At 45.0% G+C, this 26,457-nt stretch overlaps 1 protein-coding gene across 1 annotated transcript in view; it reads right to left on the reverse strand.

Annotated features, from left to right (window-relative positions):
* The window catches only part of LOC139705963 (ubiquitin-protein ligase E3C-like), a 38,251-nt gene extending 17,467 nt beyond the window's left edge, over window positions 1-20,784 (reverse strand). The window contains exons 1-10 of the mRNA XM_071613008.1: window positions 20,770-20,784; window positions 20,232-20,285; window positions 17,329-17,403; window positions 16,745-16,891; window positions 12,398-12,513; window positions 8,127-8,296; window positions 5,063-5,204; window positions 4,487-4,707; window positions 3,384-3,535; window positions 976-1,163 (exon numbers count right to left, since the gene is read on the reverse strand). Of these exons, the coding sequence (XP_071469109.1) occupies window positions 976-1,163; window positions 3,384-3,535; window positions 4,487-4,707; window positions 5,063-5,204; window positions 8,127-8,296; window positions 12,398-12,513; window positions 16,745-16,891; window positions 17,329-17,403; window positions 20,232-20,285; window positions 20,770-20,784 (1,280 nt within the window). The remainder of the gene's footprint in view (window positions 1-975; window positions 1,164-3,383; window positions 3,536-4,486; window positions 4,708-5,062; window positions 5,205-8,126; window positions 8,297-12,397; window positions 12,514-16,744; window positions 16,892-17,328; window positions 17,404-20,231; window positions 20,286-20,769) is intronic.
* Window positions 20,785-26,457: the final 5,673 nt, after the last annotated feature.

Here is a 26,457-nt window from a genome sequence, read left to right on the forward strand (position 1 = left end):
CCCATGAGGTCCAGTCTGTACAAAAGGGGCTCCACCTACTCAGCACCCTAAGCAGTTCACTGGGGCACTCAGTCCAGGGCAGTGCAGAGTCAACTAGTGGCCACTACCCAAAGCAGCAGGCTCTGTGGCACATGAGAGCAAGGAGGCCCTGGCTTAGGTCACCCCCAGCTCTGCAGCAATTGCCTGTACAGAGCCTAAGGATGACCTGGTCACAGTTCACAGTGCCCTGCCTCTCCCACTGCAGTGGGCAGCAGAGAGCCAGGGAATGCTCACCAGGCCACTCTGATAGCTGGTTCACCGTTCTCTTGGCCCTTGCCAGAGAATGCTGCGCTCTGTGTGTGTGACAGGGTGATATTTTGCAGAGACAGAACTCCATGGGGGGACAGGAATCTGCACAGGTCCCACTGACAGGTGGTGCTTTCTGCAGCCTGCCTGTGCGACATCAGCACAACAGCTGCTTCTGCTCTGCACTACACCCAGCTGTTTCTCAGATATCCAACCAGCCACTGTCACTCCAAGTGGGAAGACACAGCTTAGGACCACCATTGAGACCATCTAAGTTCAAATGAACCACCTTACAAAAAAGTTGGGCATCTGTTTTAGTCCCAACCAAAAGTTTATCTCAGAGCCTTGTAAAACAAACATTTACCTACTAGAGTAAACTGCCAAGGGCAACCTGATAAACCGGGTGTTATGAAAACAGCCCAAGAAGAAATGTTCACATACTGGCTGTCACAAAGGTCTGCGTCCAACTTTCAAGACAGGTAGCCTGGTCTACACTCTCATTTGCAGGTGTTACAGAATCAGACATGACCTGACCTGCTGAGGCAGCATGTATGGGGCCAGGAAAGATGCCAACAGCATTAGTTGGTTTAAAAAAAAAAAAATTCCATTTTCTACACAGCTGAACTGATGGGGACCTGCGCCCCAGCCAGGGCATGCTTGGCTCTGCACATGGACCCCAGGGAGACCTGCCTGACTTTGGGCACCATCATGCGGTGCTGCACCATCAGCGTGTGGCAGATGGAGGCCATCCGGGTGAAGACCTCCTCGCTGGCCGAGTCCCTCCACACCAGGTTCAGCAGGGCACTGGTCTGCTGCTTCGTGTCCAGCTTCTTTAGACATTCCTCGGTGATGTATGGGGCAGAGACTCTGCCGTCCTCCTGAAACACACAAGTCCTGCTGAGTGGAGGGCACTGCTAGGACTCGCCTGCCCCCAACATCAACGCTTTCCAGGAGAAAATGGGGAACATTACAGGCAGCCTCTCTAGGTCACTGCTCACGCCACTTTTATACAGTGGATGACACAAAACGGTCACATTCAGTTTTTGCCTGCCAATATGACCTTCTTCAGTATTTACTTTTTTGGGCAGTGTGGGGCACAGGGTATTAAGCCAGGGTGCTTAACCACTGGCCTCAAAATTGCAATGCTCCTGCCTTAGTCTCTTGAGTCACTGGGATGACAGGCATGTACCACCACACCTGGCTTAGTATTTACATTTTATGAAAAATTCATTTCATACATTGTAGAGTGAGTTGTACCGAGACAGCAAACATGGTATATCCATACTACTTTCTGAGGGCATTTCCATTTTAAATTATCAGAGATTATTTTAAGCAAAATAAGTAAAAGTATCAATTTTTTTTTTTTTAAATCAAAGGGCGTTCGTGGTAAATTTAGTCTTCACCATTTTAATGGTTTGCTGAGAGAAGCCCTGGGCTGTGCATGCAGCTCCTGTGGGTAAGGCACTCCAAAGGTTCCTCCTCCTGCCCACAGCTGGAAACATCAGCGCTAGCTTGTCTTATCACTTTCAATATTCGGCCAAACTTAATAGCGCCAACTGAACACTGCTTCAGAGTAAAAGCCGAAACTCCACCTGTCAACCTGAGTTTTTAAGGAGCAACATGAATGTCAGACCATACACGTGGGCACCGCTGTTCTGGAGTGTACAATTTTAAAATCAATTGTACATGTAAGTAAACAGATTACACAGAATCCTAAGGACACTAAGAACCTCAGACAACCAAATCAGGCCACAGGCGAAAAGGATGTAGCAGACCTGGCTAAAAACAAAAGGAGGACTCTTAGCTCCCACGTGGGCCACTAGTCCTCCATTCCAAGGCGGACAGGAGAGAAGGGACAAGACCAGGCAGGGGAAAAATGAAGAGGATCAGACAGAGCACAAAGCCATGTGATCAACAGGCCCTGAAACCTTACGTATTAAAAAAGAGGAAAAGTAAAGTATAGTAGCTTTTCCACAGACTTAACAAGAAAAAAACACTCACCAACAACCTCACTGTCGAGTGTCGGCTGCACAACCTCAGCCAGCGGGCCTGTGGTTCCCTCTGCTTAGGGGTCTCCACAGAGTTTCCCTGTGGCAACGTCCAGCAGAGGAGGAAGTGTCTGCTGCCTCCCTAGCTAACACAGCCTATGCCCTCTTTGCCATACTGGCAGTAGTTTACATAAATCTCATTTTCATAGATTCTGTGGAAGGCAACTTAAAAATTTTACTTTCTTCTAAAACCAAAAATTTTACCTATATTCTATCTACAGACCTCATTCTTTAGTTGACTCTACAACAGAATCCATATTTTGGTGCACAGTTCTGAGTCTTGACAGATGAGACATTATCAGCACCCACCAAAAAACTCAGTTTCACTTCTTTGTAGGAGCCCTCAACCAGCCGTGACCCTGGCAGTGACCCTGTGCTGCTCTTCCCCTCCAGCTGAAGAAGCTGTCTGGTAAAGGACAGTACTGACCCACCCTCACGTCAACAGACACTGAAGTTTTCTTCCACCTAGACCACCAGGCCACTCTCAAGTGAGCACTATCAGTACGAGACTCCAGATGGAGAACAAAACCCAGCAGCCTGTCACAGCCACACCTCAAGCCTTTTCATGTAGGAGGAAAAAATGGTCAGCATCAGGTTTATATCTAAGCAAACACAATTTCATGGGTGTCCATGTGATCATAATGCCTTGTATTACTTGTAGTAAAACAGAACAAAGGGGGCTGGGGTACTAAGTTCAGCGGCAGAGCCCTGGGCTCACTCCCTAACACCAGGGAGAAAGGAGGAAGGGGAGCTTAAAGATGTGACCATGGATTCCAAAGTGAGTCCTGACACGCCTTCCACGCCCAGCAGTGCTCACAGGACAGGAAGGAGAGTTCACCTTGGGCTCAACAATCTCACTGCAGGAAATGCTTCATGAGCAATAATTAATACACAAATGACCTGACTTAGCCAAGACCAAGCTACATACCGCCACGTCACCCCCTCACACACACAGAGAAAACCACGCAGGGTGGTGGGTGTGAGGAAGGGCCCCGGGGTCAGGGAGCCAGAAAGGCTCCCGGTGCATCTCAGGGCCTGGTGTGGGCTTACGGGGCTGGCGGGCTTGTAGGCCTCCTCGCTCTCGTCCTCAGAGTCGCTGGTGGAGTCCTGGGAGCTGGCGCCGGCAGGGGAGGCAAGTAACTGGGAGAGGAAAGTCTGGAGCACGTGCAGATACACCAGCAGGCCCTCCTCAGAGAGCACCCCTGGTGAAACAAGCACCACAGCTTTAGTTAGTGCCACCCACGGAAGGGAACAGGTGTGACCTCCTCCTACCCGAGGAAGCATTTCAGCCTAAACTGAGTGTTTAAAATTCCAACTGTGCTTTGCTATGAAGTAGATTTGGTCCTTGTCCCAGAACAACCAAAACTCTTAGGTGTCCTGAAAGCAAAGAGGGTCCCTGGGGAATCCCGAGGATGCAGCCTGAACTCATGCTGATGAGGTGATGGGGGCGAGGGGGCCTCGACAGCCTGCCCTCCCACCCACAGGTACCAGGGAGTGTTCGAGGCGGTGTGCCCTCCTAAGTCCCTTGCCCAATGAGTCTCTGCTTCTGGCTGTCCATCTATGTCCTTTGTAACAGACTGGTAGCCATCAGAAATGCTGCCCTGAGTTCTGTGAGCTGCTTACAAATTATCAAACCTAAGGAGGGACTGAGGGAATCCAATTTTTGTGGGTTGTTCAGAAGATGGGTGACAACTACCATGTGCACAAAGTGTGTGAAGGCGGGCAGGCTGGCGGGTCTGAGTCCTCAAGCTGTGGGGGTCTGTCCCTACCTCCAGGGAGACAGGCCAGAACTGAAGTGATCACAGGCCACCCAGAGGCAGCTAGGGTGAGCGGGAAACCAGTTTCGTCTTCCCTAGGTCCCTCGGTTCTAACCGTGCACACATACAGGAGTTAACGCTCCCAGAGGCAAGCCTTCTGATTCCAGAATGGGCACACCAGAAAAACCCACGAGCCTCAGAGAACACAGGCCGGAAGAGCAGCCTTCCCTTTGTGCCTGGAGACCAGCCCAGGGACAAGGCAAAGCGCCCTGCTCAGGCCCCACCCAGGAAGCCATCTTTACCACGTGACACTTGCCACAGCGCAGCCTTCTCCCGGCTCATCTGCTCATGCTACCTACGTAGGAGTTCAGGTAAAATGTATCTTGTGTTTCATACCCAAGTAATTTTCGCCAACAGTTAAAACAAAATAGAAAAGCCACGGTGCTCCACGGCTCCTTTTTGAACATCTACTCTCTAGTAACAACAGTGCATTCAGAAAGGGCTCGTAAGGGAAAGCGGTCTGTACATCTGCTAAGGCCGGGATGATGAAGCGGAAAATCTGATCTGTAAAAGGTGCTGCCAGAAACTCCTCTGTGAAGGCTGAGAAAACTTGCTGCCTGAAAAGGAAAAGGAGAGCTTTGTGACACCAGAGCACGTTGCTCACCAAGGGACAGTCAATTAACTGAACATTCCTCTAACAGACAGCTACTTCCTCGACCGATCCAGGTGACCAACCTGAAGTCAGCCTGATCCACAGCCTCCCTAGTCAGGTGACGGCCACATCCTGACAGTACCGGGAAGCTGAATAACCAGGCCACCAGAATCCCAGAATCCTATGAGGCTGCAGGACGACACAGCACACTAGTGCTGTTCCCATGAACTCAGCCACACTGATTCAAGTCTGTATGCACAGCAGCATCCCATAGAGACGCCTGACAGCCAGATGCCCCTCCACCACCCCCTCTCACCCACCTTGCACCTTCTGGGCAGGAGCTGTAGGTAAAGTGCAACGGTTTTAGGACATTCTCCAGCAAAATTTTTGCTATAGGAACTCGAGATAAATCAGAATATTCAATACTTGATGGAAGCTTGCTGTTGATCAACAAATAGAGACCTATAATACCCTAAAAGAAAGGAAAAAAACATTTAAAATTGAGTACTTTTTTTTTATATTGAGGAAAACTTTTATTAATTTATTTTTTGGACAGTACTAGGGGTGGAACCCAAGCCCTTGCACATGCTAGCCAAGTGCTCTACCATTGAGCCACATTATTTTGAGACAGTGTGTCACTAAGTTGCCGAGGCTGGCCTTAAACTCACAATTCTCCTACCTTAGCCTCCTGAGTGGCAGAGATTACAGGCATGCACCACTGCCCCACAACATTTCTCAACTTTTAAGTTCCTTTTATAAATCTCTACAAGTCCAAATTTAAGTAAATTCTTCTCTAACATTTCACTAAGGAAAACTTGAAACAAATATGGAAGTCATCCAAATGGCACGTAAGCCTCGGCACCCACCACTCGGTACCAACAGCGTCAATGCCAGCCATCTATACCCTTATGTCTCATTGCATCTGTATCCACTCATGTAGAGGCAAATCTAAGACAGGGTTATTTCAGTATATCCTCAAAAGCTAAGGACACTGTGTGAATGTGTGCGGTGTGGCATTATAGAGGGACTGAACTCAGGGGTGCTCTGCCACTGAGCTAAACTCCCAGGCCTTTTAAATTTTTTTATTTTGAGATAGGGTCTGGCTATATGGCCCAGACTGGCCTTCAACTTGTGATCCTTCTGCCTCAGCCTCCCGAGTAGTTGGGATTACAAGTGTGTACCACTATGCCTGACAGAGTAAATTAACGGTAATTCCTTGATACTGCAATCACCTAGCTAGTGATCTAGTCTCCCACTGTCTCATGTTATGCATTTTGCCTAACTAGTTTCTTGAATCTAGGTCCTAATAAGGCTGATGCTCTGAACTGTCTCCTAAGCGCCCTGGTGCCTAGTTAGTTAGGGTCCTTAGCGTCATGCTGAGCTCCTGGGTTTAGATGTATTGCTATGCCTCAACCTACTATAGTTGTTACCCTCAGGGACCCTCCAACTATCCTGTGGCCATCAGGAGCACCCTGCTCTGTAATGGACAGGATGCTCCCATCCCACTTCCCTCACCCCATGGGAGACCAGCAATCTACCTCATCTCCAGGGCCTAGTAAGATTTTTTTAGAGGAAATGATACTTATGGAGACCACAAACCAGGTACCAAGGAAGTGAGCCGATTTACAGGCCACTTACACTTAAGCACAAGTAACTGTTGGGATTACTCCCAAATTTGCCTTCCTACACACCTGACGTATTTCTGGTTGTGTGCGAAAACCAGGGTTCTAGCCACATCACCTTTAAGAAAGAGCTGCCCTGTTCTTGTCCAACACCAAGGGCAACGTGCTGGCATGGCTATGAGCACCTCCTGGCTGCCCAGGCCTGTCTGACAGCACAGAGGAAAGGCACGCCACGCGCCTGCCTGGCCACTTTTCAGCAGGAGTCTTACATAGCCTCACACTGAGCTCCGACTACTGAACTCGGTGCTGAACTCAGACCTGCGGTATGACCATCCTGACTCTAACCTGGCGGACGCTGACTACTAGTGACATCAAAGGGAAGCCTAAAAGCTCATTTGCTGTAAAACTTAAAAGACACAAATACATAAGAATTTCTTTTAAAGAAAACACAGCAGGACTTTAACACTGCCAGGTGTGTTCTGATCAGATGAACTACGGCACGACCAGAGTGCAAAGCTCTCAGTGCACAGAAGCACACGACATACATCAGAACACCAGCTGTGGTTACTAAGTGGGAGGCTCAAGCTGCACAGAGAGGTCAGCCAGGAAGCACCTTGTTAAAAGTAACACAGCAGCCACCCAAGACGACGCCAGAGGTGGCAGTCACAGTAGAAGATGTTCAAGCATTTCCTATTTTTAGACACATTTCAAATAGTATATATTTCTAGGTTATCTCCCCTATACTTTCAGAAAACAGGAAAACTAAAATGCTCACTGAATGCTTATCCTTTGACATATATAACAATATATCAATTCATACAAGCACCACTTCTAACAATTTTTAAAAAATCAAATTCCACAAATTCCAATTTATCTTTAATTAACTCAGTAGCTTCTCTACGTTTTTAATGTGTGTGTGGGGGGGGGAACCCAAGCCAAACGGTGAGGCTGGACATCAGAATACAATTCAGCCTTCCCCGTGGTTCACCAGAGGATCGCAGCACTTCAGGAGAAGAGATGCAGAGCTGTCAGCCTCCATCATGGCATGGCTCACCAGCACCTCCTGAGCTCCTCTGCTGACTAATGCAGTCTACTTTAGTGCCGACTCAGGCTTCTAAGCCCAGGAGTCCTAATGTGCTGGGCTTTCTACCTGTGAGGACAGTGGGTTGAGGTTTTCTTAATTTCAGACTATGGCTTAATTCACAAGTATTTAGAATATTATTTATTATCATAGTTTTCTCCAAAACCGTGTTGTTAATAATGTCCTTGGAGGAATTTCATAGACAGTTATTCTACTTTATGTAATGCACTTTAAGAACAGTTATCAGTGTTAACACCGAGTCAGAGAAAATTCAGACGAACTGCCCCACTCCCTTCTACCAGCCGTGTGAGAGCGCAGCATCCCCTGACAAGGACAGCCTGGGCAGGCCATCTCCTCAGTGCCGCAGGCCCTCAGCCAGCTGCCCTGGGCTCCCACCGCTCAGGATAAGGGGAGCAACAGGGCGCCTGCTCAGTTCTGAGGAATAGCGGCTCCCAGTGAGGACACAGACCCTGGGTTCAGGGGCCTGGAGCAATTTCTGAAAGCAGATGCTGCCCTTCCTCATTTCTAAGCCAAAAAATGTCAGCACAGAGAGCCAGCATGGCCCCACGTTTTCAGAGTGGGGCTGAGCATGGGTTCTGGAGTGGCGGCGGCTGCAGCCCTCCTGCAAAAGCACGTGCCCCCAGAAGCAGGCAGGTCATGTACACCACCCACAGGCCTGACCCAGCTGCTTACCATTGTGGATCATGTAGTGCAAAATCTGTTCAATTACGGACACCACATAGCTAGCATCTTGTAAAACAGGCAAGTAAGTATTCTCAGAGGAAAAGACCTCAAGCATTCGCATTGGAAGTGCAACATTCAAACTGTCATCATTACAGCTCTGCAGCAACCTGTAAAAATGAAAAAAAGCATTCACATACTTACGGGGTGGCTAATGTCACCAGAGTTCTCCCCAATTCCTCTTACTGGCTGTGAGTGAGCAGCTGGGACACTCTGTTGAGTGCCAGAGATCTCTGAAGACAGCAAGACTCAGACAAAAAGTAAGCAAACATTCAGACTTTGTTTTTGGTGCTGCGGATTGAAACTGGAGCACATTACTACTGAGCCACACCCCAACATATTGAGGTTTTTGAGAAAGGGTCTGGCTAAGTTGCCCAGGCTGACCTCCAACTTGCCATACTCTTGTTCAGATGAGAGCAAGTGAACAGAATGCAACACAGCAGGAGAAGCATCACAACCCACTGACTGGGCCAACAGGAGCTGTCTCCAGAGACTGGGGGAGGGCCTCTTTCTGAATGCACGGCTTCTCCTGCAAAGGTGCCTGTGGGACCCCTGTGGCCCAGAGAGCACTTTCTGGCCCTGTGCCACCTACCCCTACCTTCCTTCTTATGAGGAGAAGAGTTACAGGCAGAAGGACAAGTTCTGCTGTCACAAAAGTGAGTCTTATTTGAAAAAAGATTTAATGCCTTAAAAAAAAAAAAAACAAAAAAACCCCACAACTTTATGAAGACATGATTTATCCACACTACTCTGCACCCATCTAAGGGGGCCGCACCTTGCACTGGACAGACTGCACACACAGCCTCCAAAAGGTGCTTTCAGTGCCTCCAGAACACCCTCCCTCCAGCTTTTCTCTGTGCCTACAAATGAGCCTGCACTTCCTGCTATTCCCCATGGAAAGAGCCGCACCTCCCAGTGGCACCTCCTGAGCTGGTCCTTGCACCCGCCATGCACTGGTCTACTGATGGGAAGAGCATGGTGGAGGACACTCACAGGATGGACACCTGTCTCCCAAGGGAAGCTGCTGTTAACACTTGGGGCACACCCGAGGGACTGGGCCTCACCTCTCTTGGTAATCCAGGGCTCAGAGAAGCTATACACTTAACTTTGAAAGAAACCACTGAACCTCTACAGATGCAATGCAGGTCCCCACTGCTCTGCATCTGAACCCCTGGTACTGCAGGCCGTCCTCGTGTGCATTTGTACGTCACTGAGACCTACCTCCCTGAACACCGATCATGGCATTTTCATGTGCCATGAAATGGCACATAAAATATTAGCCAAGTGTCTGCTTGCATCTTGCTGTTTTTAAAATGGGGTTTGTCTGCCTCTTGACAATAAGGTAAATTGTCTTTTTCCCCTTTCCAAAGCCACACTCTGCGACTCTGGAGCCATGCCCTGTCCTCTCCTGCTCAGAGGCACTGTCCCAGCATCTTTCCCTCTGTACTGTCAAGGTTCCCTCCTCAACAAACACGCTGCCAATGCTATTGCTCTCTATGAACTGCACACTGGACCCTGCAAAGCCTTACTAACTCCACCGCCTCCCCGCACCAGCCCCACCCCAGCCCTTCACTGCTCTCCAGGCCAGTGGCACTATGAGGGGAGGCGAAGACTGCAGGCCAAAAGCAAGCCACAGGGCGTCCTGCCCAGCTCATCCCAGGGTGCTCCTCAACCCCAAGACAGAAGCGGACTCAACAGGAAACACAGTTGAGCCCATGCCCCCACTCAGAGCTATACACAGCAAAGGCCTCGGTCAGATAGAGATACAAATGCCCCTGAGATGAATGCTCGTTCAATCAGCTGCAATGTCACTGGTCCCCTCACTGAGGAAGGACACATTCGTTGGAGAATCTGATTTCTTCTTGGGGAAACTGGTATCACCTGACAGTCTAGGCTCAGCCATCAACTCTGACCAGCAGCCTCCTACCTGGCTGGGTCCCCCTCCTCTCAAGCTTCCTATGGTGGGGCGTGCTCAGAGGCCTCTTTTTCTCTTCTAAACGGTCCGCTCAGTCCTGTGCAGCTTTATAACTCCCTCACCTTCAAAACCATCACAGCCTTCTAGTTGCTGAAACGGAGGCCTTGCATCCACCCAGGCTCTACTTAACTGAGCCCTAGTCTGTTCTGCCGGCACCGGGCTGGGTCACCCTTGGCAGTCGCCTCCTGGTGGTCTGCCTGTGCCCTCCCTCTGCTGCACTCACTCCAACAATAGCGGTGTTTCCGGCGAAGCGCACTGGAGGCTGGGGAGGGGGTGTTCAGGAGACAACACAGGTACTGTGTGGTCACCTAGATTATTTTTAAAAGAGAGGGAAAGCACATTGTGATGGTGACCCAACAGGCTGGGTGCCCATCCTGGGTGGAGGCGTGGCACTGCCAGAACTGCCAGACCAGACTCCTGGCCTCTTGCATCACTTTCACCCGTCAATCATGACACTGTGGTCTGCAGGAGTGTAGGCAAGGCAGCGCTGGGAGGCGGCAGCGAGTGCTTAGTATGCCATTCTTTACCCTAATAAAAACCTTCAAGGAGACAAAATGAGTTACCTCACCTTGCTCTAGCTCCCGGCTCCTCTGTGCTCCAGCATACAGCCCACGTCCTCCAGAACACCTGAGACCCGCAGGCTCTGTGCTGGCTCCCGCCCCAGAGCAGGAACATGCACGGCCCCAGCCACCATGGCCTCCAAGGCACCTTTCTCCCAGACCGTCCAGAAAGGCCACCCCAAAGTTCACAGCTCCTCTCCTCCTCCTTAGCCTCCCACAACTCATCTATCTTTTTGTATAAAAACACCTCTATTTTACTTATTTATAGATTAGATCAAACCAAGAAGAGCAAGAACCCCCAGCTTGCCACAGCTGGACCTTCAGTGCTAAAAACCCTGCCTGCCACCTTGCAGAAACTCCATCAGTCCTTTTTTTGGGCACCAGGGAATAAACCAGGGCACCTAACCACTGAGCCACATCCCCAGTCCCCCTTTTTCTTATTTGAGGCAGGATCTCACTAAGTGGCTAAGGGTCTAAGTTGCTGAGGCTGGCCTTGAACTTGCAATCCTCCTTCTTCAGCCTCCCAAACTGCAGTGCTAACAGGCATGTGCCACCATGCCCTCCTAAATAATTTTTAATACAGGACTGACAGCCAACCCTAATGTTGTTCCCAGTAGAGACTGATGTAAAAAGAAATGTAAATAAGGTAAAATATTCATTAGCTTTGAAAAATCAATTTTTATTTTCAAAATAAATTTACTAATTTAAGTGGATAAGTAGCTACTTACAAGCTGAATGTTAGTATCACATGAAATTGACACAGAAAACCTGCATTTTTAGAATTTGTACAAGATGCCAATCTAGAGATACTAACAGCTCATGGTGACATCTGGAACATGAGTGTGTGAAGTATCTTCTGAGGCTGGAGGAGACCAAGAACGGGCCACGAAGAGAGCACTCCCATCATCTGGCCATGCAGTGGAGACGGAAGTCCCAGGAGGCAGGCCCCACCCCCCACCTCGTCAGTTTACAATTAACAGTGGATCCAGTGACTCCAATGCCAAGCAAGACAGTCACAGGGCAGTACCAAGTCCAGGTCCTCTGACCTTCAGCACTGTACTGACCCTGGGGTCCAGCCCAGGGCCTGTGCCCACTGAGTACATGCTACCACTGAGCCATACACTCAACCCATAAGTCACTCACTTTTATAGACAAGGAGACGAGTGATCTCGTAAATCAGAAGCTCTACTTCTTTCTCATTTTCCAGCTCTTCAAAGAGAAAAGGCAAGTCCACACCTTTGTCTGGTAATCCCCAAACCTACTGAGTTCATTCATAAATGCCTACTGAGTTCATTCATAAATGAGAGAGCCTGATGAAGCCCATTTCTCAAGAGGTGGCTTCCAAACTGAATGTGGTAGAAACCCTTACAGAAAGGAATCACCTCCTACCAGGAATCCTCTGAGTTGGCCAGTCCATTCACTGGCAACTCAAAGGCTTAGCACTTCACAAGATAATCCCAGGGAATTTTTGCAAGAAATACTTTCTGGAAGATAGTTGTATCTGTGTTTTAACTTCTAAGTCTTACAGGCCAGAATTACCTAGAGCAATACATAGACTATTCCAAAGTCCTTCCATCCAAAATAAAACAAAAACATGGAAAAGCCACTGTCTTAGAAAATGAAAATCAAATTTAAGGTGCCCAGCGCTGGTCAGGTTGCTGACAGGGACAGTTTACCTGCAACAGAGGCTCATGAGCCTCTTTATCTGAAATAAGCATGTCGGTCTCTCAGATCCGTCCAGTTGCTTGAAAAACAGGGAGCTGTGTTTAATTAAGTTCTGATACAGCCATATCTAGAATAATAAAATACACAAAACGTAATTCTCAATCCATAAAATTTAAATGTTTGCCAATTTACATAGTAGCAATACACACTTAGACCTAATCAAAACCTGATAAGTAAGGTTCCTGAGTCTGGCTTTGCTTTTGGTACTTGCACTTTCCACCTTTAAATAATACATCCATGGTAAGGCTAAATTAATAAAAATGTTACTCAAAAAAAGTGCACTTAAAGCTCATGTCCATGTCAAATCAGTTCATTTGCAAAAATCAGCAAGCATCATTGAAAAATACAAGAGAAATACAGCAGACCCTGAAGTTACAAGAGACAGTTGTTTCTTTTCTTTTCAAATATTTTTTTAGTTGTTGATAGACCTTTATTTTATTTATTTTTATGTGGTGCTGAGAATTGAACCCAGTGCTTCACACGTGCCAAGCAAGTTCACTACCGCTGAGCCATGACCCCAGCCACACATCTGTCTTTTTTACCTCTTCCCTTTGGCACACACCTGCATGTGTGCATGTGCATGTGCAGTTGCCTCAGCACCCTGGTTCTTCTGAATGCTTCTGTTCCTTAGCAGAAGACAAGCATACGGCTCCATGCTTCCCAACAAAAGACCAGGTATATGATAGGAATGGAATGTGACTGGTGGATGAGTTCAGCAGGGGAACTGGATTCTGTCCCTTGCACCCAGTTTGCACAAAGCTGCTATAAGTGATCTGAAAGCGCAATACTTAGGAAGAATCCCCTCTACTTCCTCTAGGATACTCTTGTGAAGTGAGCTATTCTATTTTTTCTATTCCTAAGATCCATTTACAACCAGCTGGAATTAAAAGATGGCTTCCTAAATGTGGCTAGTTATGAATGTGTCACAAATAGTTTCTACTTTCACGTTAATGCTTGTTTGAAATAAAATGCAATTAGACACTATAAATAACAGAAGAACACTATGCAAAACAAATTAGAGCCTGTCCTAAGTTGGAGGGAAATAACTGACCTGCTCTGCATCTGTGTGAGCTGACTACACATGTATAACCCTGAAGTGCCAACAAGATCCAAATACTAACCACATATCCCCACATAGTTCATCTTAAATTTTGCAATACCTATTAACAAGTTAAAATAAGATGTACAGCAAGAGGCTGGGGTTGTAGCTCAGTGGAGTGCTCACATGCATGAGGCCCTGGGTTCGATCATCAGCACCACATAAAAATAAATAAACAAAGATACTGTCCATCTACAACTAAAAATTTTTAAAAAAGATATACAGAAAGTATAACATTATAAAAATGACAGATGGGCAATCATAGAAACTGTAGGAATCAGGTATCTCATCTGTTAATCAGCTAGTCATGTCTGACATTGAGGGGGTAAAAAAAACAAAACAAAACAACAACAAAACCCAAAGTGGGGCTGGGGTCATGGCTCAGTGGTAGAGCATTTGCCTAGCCATGTGTGAGGCACTGGGTTCAATTCTCAAGCACCACATATAAAAACGAAAAAATGTCCATTGACAACTAAAAAAGAAAGAAATAAAGAAAAAAAACCCAAAGCAATAGTGATACTATACTACACTACACTTGACCAGTTTCTAGAAAAGTTTTGTATGAATTTCACCATCTTGACAGACATACTGTTATTATCCAGAAAGTCACACCATGGCAAACTGAATTGTTTGACATTTTGTTGTTTTCATGTAGTAAAGGCAAATGGGCAAAGTTTTAAAAACCGTCTCCTCCGCATCCTGTCTCAAGGGTCAACTGAGGCTCTCTTTTGTGTGCGCACACACTGGGGGTTAAACTCAGGGCCTTGCGTGCGGGGCAACACTACCAATGGGCTATGTCCCCAGCTACTCAACTAAGGCTCTCCATCGTAAGGCTCTAAAGAAGTGAACCAAGGAGGCCCGAAGATGTGGAGGAGCCAGGCAAAGATGGTATAAAACGGAGGCAAAGCAAAGGCTCTCCCAGGATGATGCCAGGCAGGCAGAGCACACGACAGGCCCAGTGCTGGTGCCCTGGAGATGCAACTTCTGGAGGTGGAGAAAGGCTGGACCAAGGGAATCAGAACCAAGCAACTGAGAAGCAGGTGAACTGTACACCAAAAAATGCAGGATTACAGCACACTAACTCAACAGAACTATTTTAAGTCATGATTCTAAAAAAAATAAATTAAGAGAGGAGGTGAGAATGGGGAGCCTATTTACTTTTTTGCATCAAGTAGCTTTGAAAAACTATCAAAGGAGGCCCCACACTTGATCTTAGGAGTGGGAATTAGGGAACTAAAAGGGACAGGGGACGTTTTCCTGATGGAAGCTCTTGCGTTTTTGTTAGCAAATTAAATAGAAAACACTCAAGTTTACTTTTACTGTATGAACCAGGTTTGGTGACACTGCACTTAGCATTACAGGATCTGCATATGAGCTACAGGTTTGTGCATACGTGCCTGAAGCCTGGTGTTAAGGTGCACATTTACTTCCAAGTTTTCTCTGGCTGCAGGTCTGTGCCGGCTCACATTTAGAAACCACATGGGGACTGCAGACTAGATCTTACACACACAAAGAAACAGTGCTCTGGAGAGAACCTCAAGTCACACCTAGCACCTGGGTGTCTGCTCCTAGGTCAGCCCTGTCTGGAGAGTCAGACTGCCTGCCCTCAGTCCCCTCCCTTGTCTCACAAACTGCAGACAGGAAGGAAGCCTTTGAAAAGCTTGCTATTAGCAACGTCTAAGGTGAATGAACTGCGGCTGGGCTGCTGCAGATGGGCTCCTGTCACAGAGAGCTCTTTCCATGCCGAGTCCCACCTGCTCAGCTCAGGCAGCAGGGTGGGCTTCAGGCCAAGCTCTATCCCAGACCTCTGTAGCCGTCTATGTTTATTTCACATGGGGATCTTTCTAGCATGCACAGTTTGTAGTGCAGAAAATGTTTTTTCTGTACACTGCAGACCCACCTTTTAATATAACTTGGAATTTCTATTATAGACAGATAATAATTTGTTTGTTGGTTGGTACCAGGGATTGAACCTAGGGGTGCTCAGCCACTGAGCAAGGTCTCACTAAACTGGTGAGGCTAGCTTTGAACTTGCGATCCTTCTGCTCAGCCTCCTAAGTTGCCAAGGTGCACACATTACAGTTGCGCACCACCCTGCATGGCACAGACAAATAATAATCTCTAAGCATAAACATATACTTGACTTAACAATCACATACAAATGTTTTTATATGTGCTAGAAAATGAATGATTAAAATACGCCCCCCCCCCTTTTAAAAGATTATTCATCAATGGATTTATATGTATTTTCCACAATTAATGCACACTGGTTCTCCTAACCATAGCAAAAGCCCATAAAATTTTTTAGAGAAATACATTTGCGTTTCAGATGTTTTAAAAAAAAAAAGAGTCCAGGGCTGAGAGTGTAGCTCAGTGGCACAGTGCTTGCCTGGATGTGGGAGGCCCTGGGTAAATAAATTAGAGACCATATATTCTGGAGGTTGCTATTGTAAATACAGATGAACATGATGTGATAGAGAGATGGTCACAGTGAGCTGAGGCAGAGGTGTGGAGGGCTATGTCTGAAGAGCTTGCTGCTGACTGTGCAGTAGGTGGGGCACACTGGAGGGAGTCCACATGATATACTTTTTTTTAATTGTAGTTGGACACAATACCTTTATTTTATTTATTTATATATGGTGCTGAGGATTGAACTGAGGGCCTTGCACATGCTAGGCGAGCACTGTACCGCTAAGCCACAACCCCAGCCCCTATACTTTTTTTAATATTTGAAATTTTCTATAACAACAAAAACAAAAAAAATGAGAAGCCTATTAAGATGTATACTAGATTTTAAGAAGTAAAATACATCACCACAGGTGACCTACTAGAATTGGCTGAGAAAAGTCCATGAGGGCTCAGGTACCCTGGAGGGGATCTGGCTAGTTCTACCTCTTTTTTTTGTAGTACAGGGATTGAACTCAGGGGCACTTTACCACTGAGCCACATTTCCAGGCCTTTTAATTTATTTATTTACTTAAATACAGGGTCCTGCTAAGTTGCTGAGCTGGCTTTGAACTTGAGGTCCTCCTGCTCCAGCCTCCTAAGTTGCTAGGATTCCAGGCCTGAGTCACCAGATCCTGACAAGACCTGATTCTTGATCAGATACTCACCATGTACATGTTAAGGAAAAAAAAAAAAAAACACAAAGCCCCAAAATACATACACCAAGACAAGCGAAAATATAGCAAACACTCACCAATCGTTTTGCATCTTCGCTTTGTTTGTAAAAAAACAGAACCTGCCTTACCAGGAGGGTAAGATTGGGGGCACTAGTGACGGAGAAAGTGCCACCAGACTGTGCTGAGTGTGCGCAGCGATCGAATGCACTTCTCTGGAGGGAATACTGAAAGGAAGGAGCAACCCGTAAGCATGAATTCAGAAGCAGAACTCTCCACACCTAGGCAGATGTGTTCACGGGTTGGTGGAAACCCACAGACGACCGAGTCGCTGTCAGAAAGCTGTGTAAAAGGTGCGACAAAGCATCAAGACCTCGGACTCGCATCAAGACCCTGGATGCCCACTACAAGTACCTTTATTCTATTGTGATTATTAGTTGTGGCTTGTATTTTACTACTTAAAAATCACCTAAAAATTCACTTGTCTATAAATCTTTGTATAAATATAACTAATACAACTATTTATTAAGAAAAAATACTACTACCATTAACGTTAACTTTCAGGTAGAAAAAAATACATAAAAAATGATACTTATAATAAGGCAATATTTAAAATAAGCTCTTGCAGATCCTTCTAATATTTGTGTTTTACAAATAAACTTACTTGCTGTTTTCTGTCTCTGTAGCCTCGAATAAATGACTGAATAATTATTGCATTTTTTAATCTTCGCCTTTCTTCCTGAATAATGGAGGAAGAAAAGAGCAATTGGTCAGAATCAGTGAATCACATTAACTAGTAAACAGTTTTAAAAAATAAAAGCCATGTAATTCACACTGTAACATTCATCCTTTTTTTTTTCCAAATATTTTTTAGTTGTCAATGGACCTTCACTTTATTCTATGCAGTGCTGAGAATTGAACTTGGTGCCTCACACGTGCTAGGCAAGCACTCTACCACTGAGCCACAGCCCCAGCCCCCCATAACACCCATTCTTTACAGTCACCAACACTGCACACACTTCTAGATTATTCACAACCATGTGGCCATCCCACTAACCTTAGAACAACTCACTTCCCAAGAAACCCTGTGCAGCAACAACCCTGCCTCATTCCTGGCTGCCACCCACGGACACAACACATTTCCTGCCTCGCTGGAGTCTCCTGTCCCATGCACTTTGCATCATGGAGCCATACAACACTTGCTGCTTGGGTCTGCCTTTTTGCACAGTTCATGAACACTGAACCACGTGTCAGTACTTCATTCCTTTTTATGGACAAGTAATATTCCATTGCATGGACATCACACTTTTTGTGTACCCCTTTATGTGTGGAGGGGCATTCAGGCTATTTCCACTTAAGGCAATTAAGAAGACTGCTGCTATGAACATTCATTCTAGGTTTCTTGTGGACACAAGGTTTCATCTCTCTTGGGTACACATTCGGGTGCCCACTATGCACCAGCACCACGAAAGGACCTTCACATCCCTTCTCAGGATGACCTACAGGTGAGCACTGCTCCTGCTGTATAGCTGCAGAATCTGACACTACCATGAGGATGAGCAGCACAGAGCCTGAGGAGCCAGAGCTCAAACCCAGGCGCGACCCTATGGCCTGCACACCTGCAGACCCCAGCGCTCAGCCACTCCTGGGACTCCAACACCACAGAGTCCTGCTGGGGCCAAAGGCCTGCATCTCAGGTGCCTGACAGGCAGCTCCCAGTCCCACCCTGCATTAGTTAAAGGTGACTGTGTCCCTCTCCTTACTCTCTGCCAAAAGCAAAAATAATGTTCTCTATACCCACAGAAGGTTCAATTATGAGAATTTAGACATTAAAAACCTAGGCTGGGGCTATAGCTTAGGGATTAAATGCTTGCCTAGCATGTGTGAGGCAGTGGGTTTGATTCTCAGCACCACATAAAAATAAATGAACAAAATAAAGGTCCTGTGTCCATTTACAATTAAGATGATGATGATGATGATAAAAACTTAGCCTGGGATGTGTTGCTCAGTGGTAGAGTGCTTGCCTAGCATGCACAAGGCCATGGGTTTGATCCTAGCATTGCCCCCTGCTCTAAATCAACTGGTTAAAAATCTAAACTGTGTTCAAGAACAACAAACGATGAGAGTTGGAGAATATATAAAAGAATTTAAAAAATCTAGAACTGAAAAGTGAAATTAAGAATTTAGTGATAAATTTAACAATTAGACACTGTGAAAGAGATAATTTGTAAATCAGAAGTTAGGTCAGAAGAAAATATCCAAAATGAAGAACAGATGTGTGCAAGAATAAACATACAGAAGAGCATATAGGAAACATACACAAAGATGGATCCTGTTTCCAGCCTGCACCCAAGAAGGAGAAGAGTAAGAATGGGATCAAGTATTGACAGAAGAAATAATGGTGGGGCATCTCCCCAGACAGATGGAGAATGCCAGCAACAAAGAGATGACTTCCTGGGTCGAGCAGGGATTCTGAACTACTAGAGACACCTGATATTTTTGGAGACATTTTTTTTTTTGGTTGTTACAATTTTGGGGAGGAAGTGCTGCTGGCATCTGGTGGGTCAAGGCCAGATATCCTTCAATGCACAGGACAGTCCCCACCACAATCGATATCTGATCAAAAACAACAGTGATATGAGTCAAAACCTCTGCACTGCTGTTGCTTTAAGTGGGAATGTTCTCCCTCTAGCTTCCCAAAGGCAGCTGCTGCTTCATCCTCAGGTTCTACCCTCTCCACACTCCTCAGAGAGCCCTTCCCCTAAGCTCCCACAGGTCCCCAATTACTAGCTGTGATATACCACCTTGCAGCTAAGTACTACCTGCTGTCCTGGCCAGTGCCTGCTAATATCCACTGGAGCAGGAGCCTGTCTCACCTACCACCTGTACACCCAATAAGAAGAGTAGTACCTGACACAACATGCTCTTGATAAATGTCTGTGAGATGCTCAAACAAGTTGCTAAAATAACAAGAAACTACTTAGAGAAGTAGGTCCTAAGATACCACAGCTGCTGATTAACCAGCAGTATTTTAGGAAATTATCTTCAGAAAGATGCAAGATATACCATCAGCTGCTTTCTGTTTTTACCCTCTTCATAAGTAGCAAAGATACATGCTTAAGGATGAGTTTTTCTCCCTTAACTTGAAGAAACTCAGCACTGTACACTAACCTCTTCCTAGATCTTCTGGAAACCTTCCCATAAGCAACAAAGCCAATTAAAATCCCACATTCCATTTCCAGTGGACTTGGCCTTGTTATAGATAGACACAATGCCTTTATTTTACTTATTTATTTTTACGTGGTGCTGAGGATCGAATTCAGTGCCTCACACATATTAGGCAAGCGCTCCACCACTGAGCTACAACCCCAGCCCCTGGACTTGGAGGCCTTTTTGGCCCATCTTTTCCTACAGTGGTTCCAGAATAAACGTTGTACTTCAAAGTCCAACACACCCAAAAGTGTTATACTAAGTCCCCCAACCTACAACAGATGCAACATACACAGGCTATTTCAAATGCTGCAGGAAAACACCCATCTGTGAAGAACATCACCAAGCTACCATTACCTCTCTTTTCCTTCTTTCTTCCTGAGTGCGATGTAAAAGAGAAGCCTTTTCTTCCTGAATCCAAAAAGAGAGAAAAGGAGGTTATAATTTAAAAGGAGAAAACACTCTCATACAACGATCATAGAATATTTTCACCCAAAAGTGATTCTAGGGTAGGGCTGGGATTGTGGCTCAGTGGCAGAGCGCTTGCCTTGCATGTATGAGGTACTAGGTTCGATCCTCAGCACCACATAAAAATAAATAAAATAAAGGTATTGTGTCCATCTACAACTGAAAAAAAAAATGATTCTAAACATCATATCAAATTATCTGACTGAATCAGATGACCAGTGAGAGGCACAGATGTTAAATGGTAATTTGGAGACCAGAGACTAAACTAAAGCCAGCATTTCAGCAGCTTCCTAAGTGTAAGACCTGATGTATGAAAAATCAAATGCACAAGTGAGTACTACTAGGGAAATCCGAGAGAGATCTGTGTGCTGCAACAATGCCAATGTTCTGGTTGTGACATCAACTGCAGTTCTGCAAGCTGACCCACCCGGGGCCTGGACATGCGAACAGGGCATCTCCACACTGCTCCTAACAGTTACAGTGGGTCTACAAGGATCTCCAGGAAAATGTCAATGAAAAGTCAACTTCTTTACTGTCAGTAAATAAAAAAGAAAAATTTCACCCTAAGTAAAACTAAATTGTGGGGCAGGGACTGCAGTTCAAGGGCAGAACACTCGCCTAGCATGTGTGAGGCACTGAGTTCAAGCCTTAGCACCACATAAAAATGAAACAAATAAAGCATGCTGTCCAGGTACAACTACCAAAAAAAAAATTTTTTTTTTAAATATAAAGTTAAATCTCTTACAAGGTATACCTATCAGAACAATGTCAGAGTAATTAAGCCAAGTTAAAACAATATATTGATATGTGAACACACGATACACAGAATCCAGTTTCCTTGCTATCAAGATACAAAGTCAAAGATCCTCCCAGATATTCTCCAATATAGAAAACTAAAAAAAAAAAAAAAAGCCCTTATTACAGGTCCAGATGAAAAATAAATAGAAAATGGTTTTAAGCTTATTTTAAAATATTTACCAGTGTACTAAACATTACTCTTTAAATTGACTTTTAAAACTTTTTAGACAGAAAAGTTATAAAAATTAGTATCAGCTCCCTTATCCCTTACATGTTCTATCTACTTTCTCATATGACCAAATGTAATCATCTACAGGAAATTAAAGCTGGTGCCACGTGCCAGTACGGTGACTCATGGTGGAGTACTCCTGGAATCCCAGCCACTTGGGAGACCAAGACAGAAGGATCCCAAACTCAAAGCCAGTTGGGGCAACCTAGCAATCCCTTGTGTCAAAATTAAAAAATAAATTTTAAAAAAGGGCTGGGGCTGTAGCTCAGTGGCAGAGTTCTTGCGTACCATGTGGATTTGAGCCTTAGCAACATATACAAAACAATAATAATGATAATAATATAAAAAGAGCTGGGGGTGTAGCTCAGAGGTGCAGCCCCCCCCTTCAGTTCCAAGTAGTATCCCCAACCCCCACAAAAAAAACACACAAAAAACAAACAAAGCAAAACCTGGCACAATGTTACTAACTGCACATGTACTTGATAAGAAATACATTTCATTTTCCACTAGTTCTAGAACCCTGTTAAAAGCCTCATGAAGGCAGGACACCACCTTCTGCCCAGATGCACTTGGTTAGTTCTTCTTAATCTTCAGTTTTTTCTTATCTTTAATTTTAACAGTTCCTCTTTGTCTTTCATGTCCTGAAGCTGCACTCAGTCTGAGTTTTTTCAACTTTCTTTCATGATCTAACCCTTATACAATACTAGTATTAGATTTTAATCCACAGGAGAGAGAGAGAGAGAGAGAGAGAGAGAGAGAGAGAGTGTGTGTGTCTCCATGACTCCATACTTACCTCCTCTTCATGGGATGGTAAGTGTGTAAGAAGAAAAGAGTCATGGAACACATAATAAATGCTACAGACGAGATCCACCGATGCATGCTCAAACCACGGGCACAAGTTTCAGGAGAAACAGGATGTGCTGGTCTCAGAGTCTCTCTCTCAAGATATTCGCCAACTACCAGGGGAGCTATGGTCAATTTCCACTGGAAAAGCCCTAAGTGACTGGGATACACCCCCAGTTACAAAACATGACCAACACTTGATACAACAGGAAGGACAGTAACTGTTTTGGTAATCTTGCCAAGAAAGCTTTTTAACTTAAATGTATTTATTTCAGGGGGAAACCCTGTATATCTCTATACTATATGGAAACAGTATCACTTGTCATTATTAGAAAACCCTCTTGGAAATAAACACAATGAAAACAAAACTGCATTGCATATAGTTAGATTTTAATAACTAAATCTGAATTACATAATAATCTAATAAATTCATTTATGAAAAGCCCCATGAAATGAGGCTCCACAGAGCAACAAAAACTCCTCATAATCATGATAAAGAGAAAGAGGTACTAGGTTGCTTAGTCTAAGAGGAGGACAACTACTTTTAACATTCTGATTATCAACCAACACAGAACCTAACTCATAGGTCCATAATTGGGTCAGGCAAATGGCATTTGTCACCTTCTTTGACAGAACTGGATTCTGAATCCCCCCCACCCACCCACACACACCAGTTTAAAAACCAAAACTCTCTGGGGCTGGTCCAACTGTGCCCTTCTGCATAGTGCACTGCCCAGTAAAGGAGCAGGGGAGGCTGTCTTGCCTTGCGCCACTGCCCACTGGTTCAAGAAACTCAGAAACTTAACTCTGTACTATTCTTGGGGTTTCTCACAACTCCTTCCCTGTGCTGAGGTCTGCTTCCCCTGGGAAGGGTCACTTCCCATCTTCTTTTTGGGCTGACACTCCACAGAATCTGTCTCCCAGGCTCCAGGCGAGGCTTCCCTGCAGCCTTCAGCTGGGCAGGAGGGGGGCCCTGACTTCCTAAGGCTGGCGGGGTCTGGTGCCCCGCCATCATCTGGTCTTTTTGAAAACTGTTTTTGAATTGGGAATCATTGTGCATTCTGTTTTAAAAGCTTATTGGTGGCTGATACTGTTTTACTTGCATATGTGAAACTGATTGCTCTTAGGTTTTCATATAGACTCTTACGCAGGTCTACCCAGAAAGAGAAAACCACACATCCTGTTGGCTATGCATTATTCACAGATACTTCTGTTCACTTTTAATATTTTCTTTTACTCCTCGGGAAGTGTTTGAGCTGACCAGTCTGTGAATCAAGTAAAATGTTAGTGGTGTGTTAGTGTGCGAGAGCCAGGAGGCATGGATCAGGGCTGGCATGAAGCTAGATGTTTTGTTTGCATACCTAAGGGGAGTAGGTGTTTGCTGTTTTACTCAGCTGTTTTGCCTCTGTGACTGCCAGATTTGACCAGAACAACAATAGAGGAGGAGAAGTCTATTTGAGGGCTCATGGTTCCAGAGGTGGCAGTCCATTGACAGCTGCTTTATTCCTCAGGTTTCCAGATAAGCCAGAAAAATGTGGCGGAAGAGTGTGGCAGAGGGAAGCAGCTCACACGAAGATCAGAGTCTCCACTCTCCAGATACAGATACCTACCCCAAAGTTATGCCCCCAGTGCCCCACTTCCTCCAGCCACACCCCACCTGCCTTCAGTTACCACTCAGTTAATCCCATTAGGATTAAGACCCAATCACTCCCCCTTAGATCCTTCTCACTACTGTCTCACCCAAACCATAACAGCTGCTAATGAAAGATAACCCCAAAACATGAAACCGGCTGCCTCACATTTTTTAATCAAGATGTTAGTAACAAAAAAAAATTATAAATGGCTAGCAGTAAATTTGAGCATTTGGCTTTATGAAAATTATCATGTGATTTAAAAACATTTAGTGGTAGATGGACAAAATACCTTTATTTTACTTATTTATCTATTTTTATGTGGTGCTGAGGATTGAACCCAGTGCCTCACACATGCTAGGCAAGCGCTCTACCACTGAGCCACAACTGCAGCCCTTATACTTCAGTTTTTGACCATAAAATTTTTTATGTTCTGATGCTTTAATTAAATCTAAACTATTAATGTCATGCTATTATATAAAGAAAGCAGTTCTCCCCATTTAAAAACTTCTAAGTGGTATCTGTGAAATTTGACCATCTTTAATTTTCTGAGAAGAAAGATAATGTGCCTCATGCTCACAGAGCAAATAGTGAAGTTTGTGGTTTATATGTTTTAGGGTGGGCAAGGGTTGCAGCTGTGGTGTGAGATAGCTTTGAAAGAACCAGGCGTGCTCTGAGAACAGTCAGCCAACAGGGTGCCTGGGTTAAAGTGTCGGTGAAGCTGTGCATCACTGCTGCGAGGCACCTGGCCCTCCAGCCCTGAGTGTGAGGGAGCAAACGGAACTGGGCCGAGCTCTTGCCTAGCATGTGTGAGGAATATGAAAACAAATAAATAAAATAAAGGTATGGTGTCCATCTAGAACAACAAAACAACAAAAATAAATAAAAAATAAAAAAGGAAGAAAAAGAAGGATGCAAAGACCTTAGTTTATTTTACTGATAAATTTGACTACATAGATATTCAAATTTTCTACCCAAGGTTAAAGACAGTGACAAAGTCTATAATATCACAAAAATAACTATTTGTAAAAGCATTCAATATGAAAAGACCAACAATAAAACAAAAATTAACCAAAGATACAAACAGTGTAAAGAGAAATGAAAATCTTTAAAATATGAAAACCTCAACTCTAACGGCACACATACAAGGGTCTTCACTGCAATGCTACTTGAACTAGAGAAGAACAAACAACACCAAAAAAAAAAAAAAAAACAACTGAAAACCACCTAAATAGGATTAAAATATATGAGAGCCAAACCGCAGGAGCAGGTTTGCAGGGCAGCAGGTCCTGTGCTGGCTGGAACCACCTCCTGACACACCACCAAGGGGACGGGAGGGCATGGAGCCAGGACCCCAGCCTCTGTTCCCCAGGAAGAGGCATCTGCCGACATACTCAGGGGGCAGCTCTGGCCCCTGTGAAGCCCAAAGCCTGAGTCTGAGGGAAGAGCCAACCCTGGGGAGACAGGGGCAGGAGGGAAGGAATGAAGACTTTCAGCAGCTTGCTTGAATGTTTATTCTGAATTATCACCCTTGGACATGTACCTCTTATTTTCCCATGTTTTCAGAATACAAAACTAAGGAAACAATAAGAAATTAAAGTTTTAAGAAGAGCTCGATAACCAAGAAGTTCCTAAGTACGTGTCTGGGAGAAGAAGACCAACAACCCACTGAGACTGGGAGAAATGTCCTATCACATTATAGTCAGGAGAGCACATTTAAAACTAAGCAAAATGGGACTGGGGTTGTGGCTCAGCAGTAGAGCGCTTGCCTGGCATGTGCAAGGCCCTGGGTTCAATCCTTAGCACCATGTAAAAAGTAAACAAATAAAATAAAGGTATTTTTAAAAAATAAAAAATAAATAAGCAAAATGCAGTTTAAATCGCATTTTCATAAGTTCCAAAAGATGTTCTTTTCTTACATCAGAATTTAATGGTAAACATAGCACTATTCCAGGGTGGGGGGCAATGGAATTGAACCAGAGGCACTTTATCTCTGAGCCACATCCCCAGCTCTTTTTCACTTTGTCTCTCTCTTTTTTTGTCAATGGGACTTTTATTTTCTTAAATATTTTTAGTTGTAGATGGACACAATACCTTTATTTTGTTTATTTAGTTTTTTATGTAGTCCTGGGGATTGAACCCAGGGTCTCACACATACCAGGCAAGCACTCTACCACTGAGCTACAACCCCAGCACCCCAGCTCTTTTTTAAAATTTATTTTTTTAAGACAGGGTCTCACTAAATTGCTTAGGGCCTTGCTAAGTTGCTGAGGCTGGACTCAAATTTGCTACCCTCCTGCCTCAATCTCCAGAGCCACTGGGATTATGGGCATGTGTCCTTGCACCCAAGAATGGCACTATTTTAATACCAAATCCACAGTCTTTTTGTATCCATCAATAGGGAAGTGATTATCTTAAGGGTGCCATAATCCAAGCAATGGAACATTATGCATCCATTAAAAGTAACAGACATGGGGCTGGGACTGTGGCTCAGAGGCAGAGAGCTTGCCTCACGCCTGTGAGGCATTGGGTTCGATCCTCAGCACCACATAAAAATAAATAAAATAAAGGTATTGTATACATCTACAACTAAATGTGTGTGTGTGTGTATAAA

The sequence above is a fragment of the Marmota flaviventris genome, chromosome 1 (genome assembly GCF_047511675.1).
Source record: "Marmota flaviventris isolate mMarFla1 chromosome 1, mMarFla1.hap1, whole genome shotgun sequence".
Classification (NCBI taxonomy): Eukaryota; Metazoa; Chordata; class Mammalia; order Rodentia; family Sciuridae; genus Marmota; species Marmota flaviventris.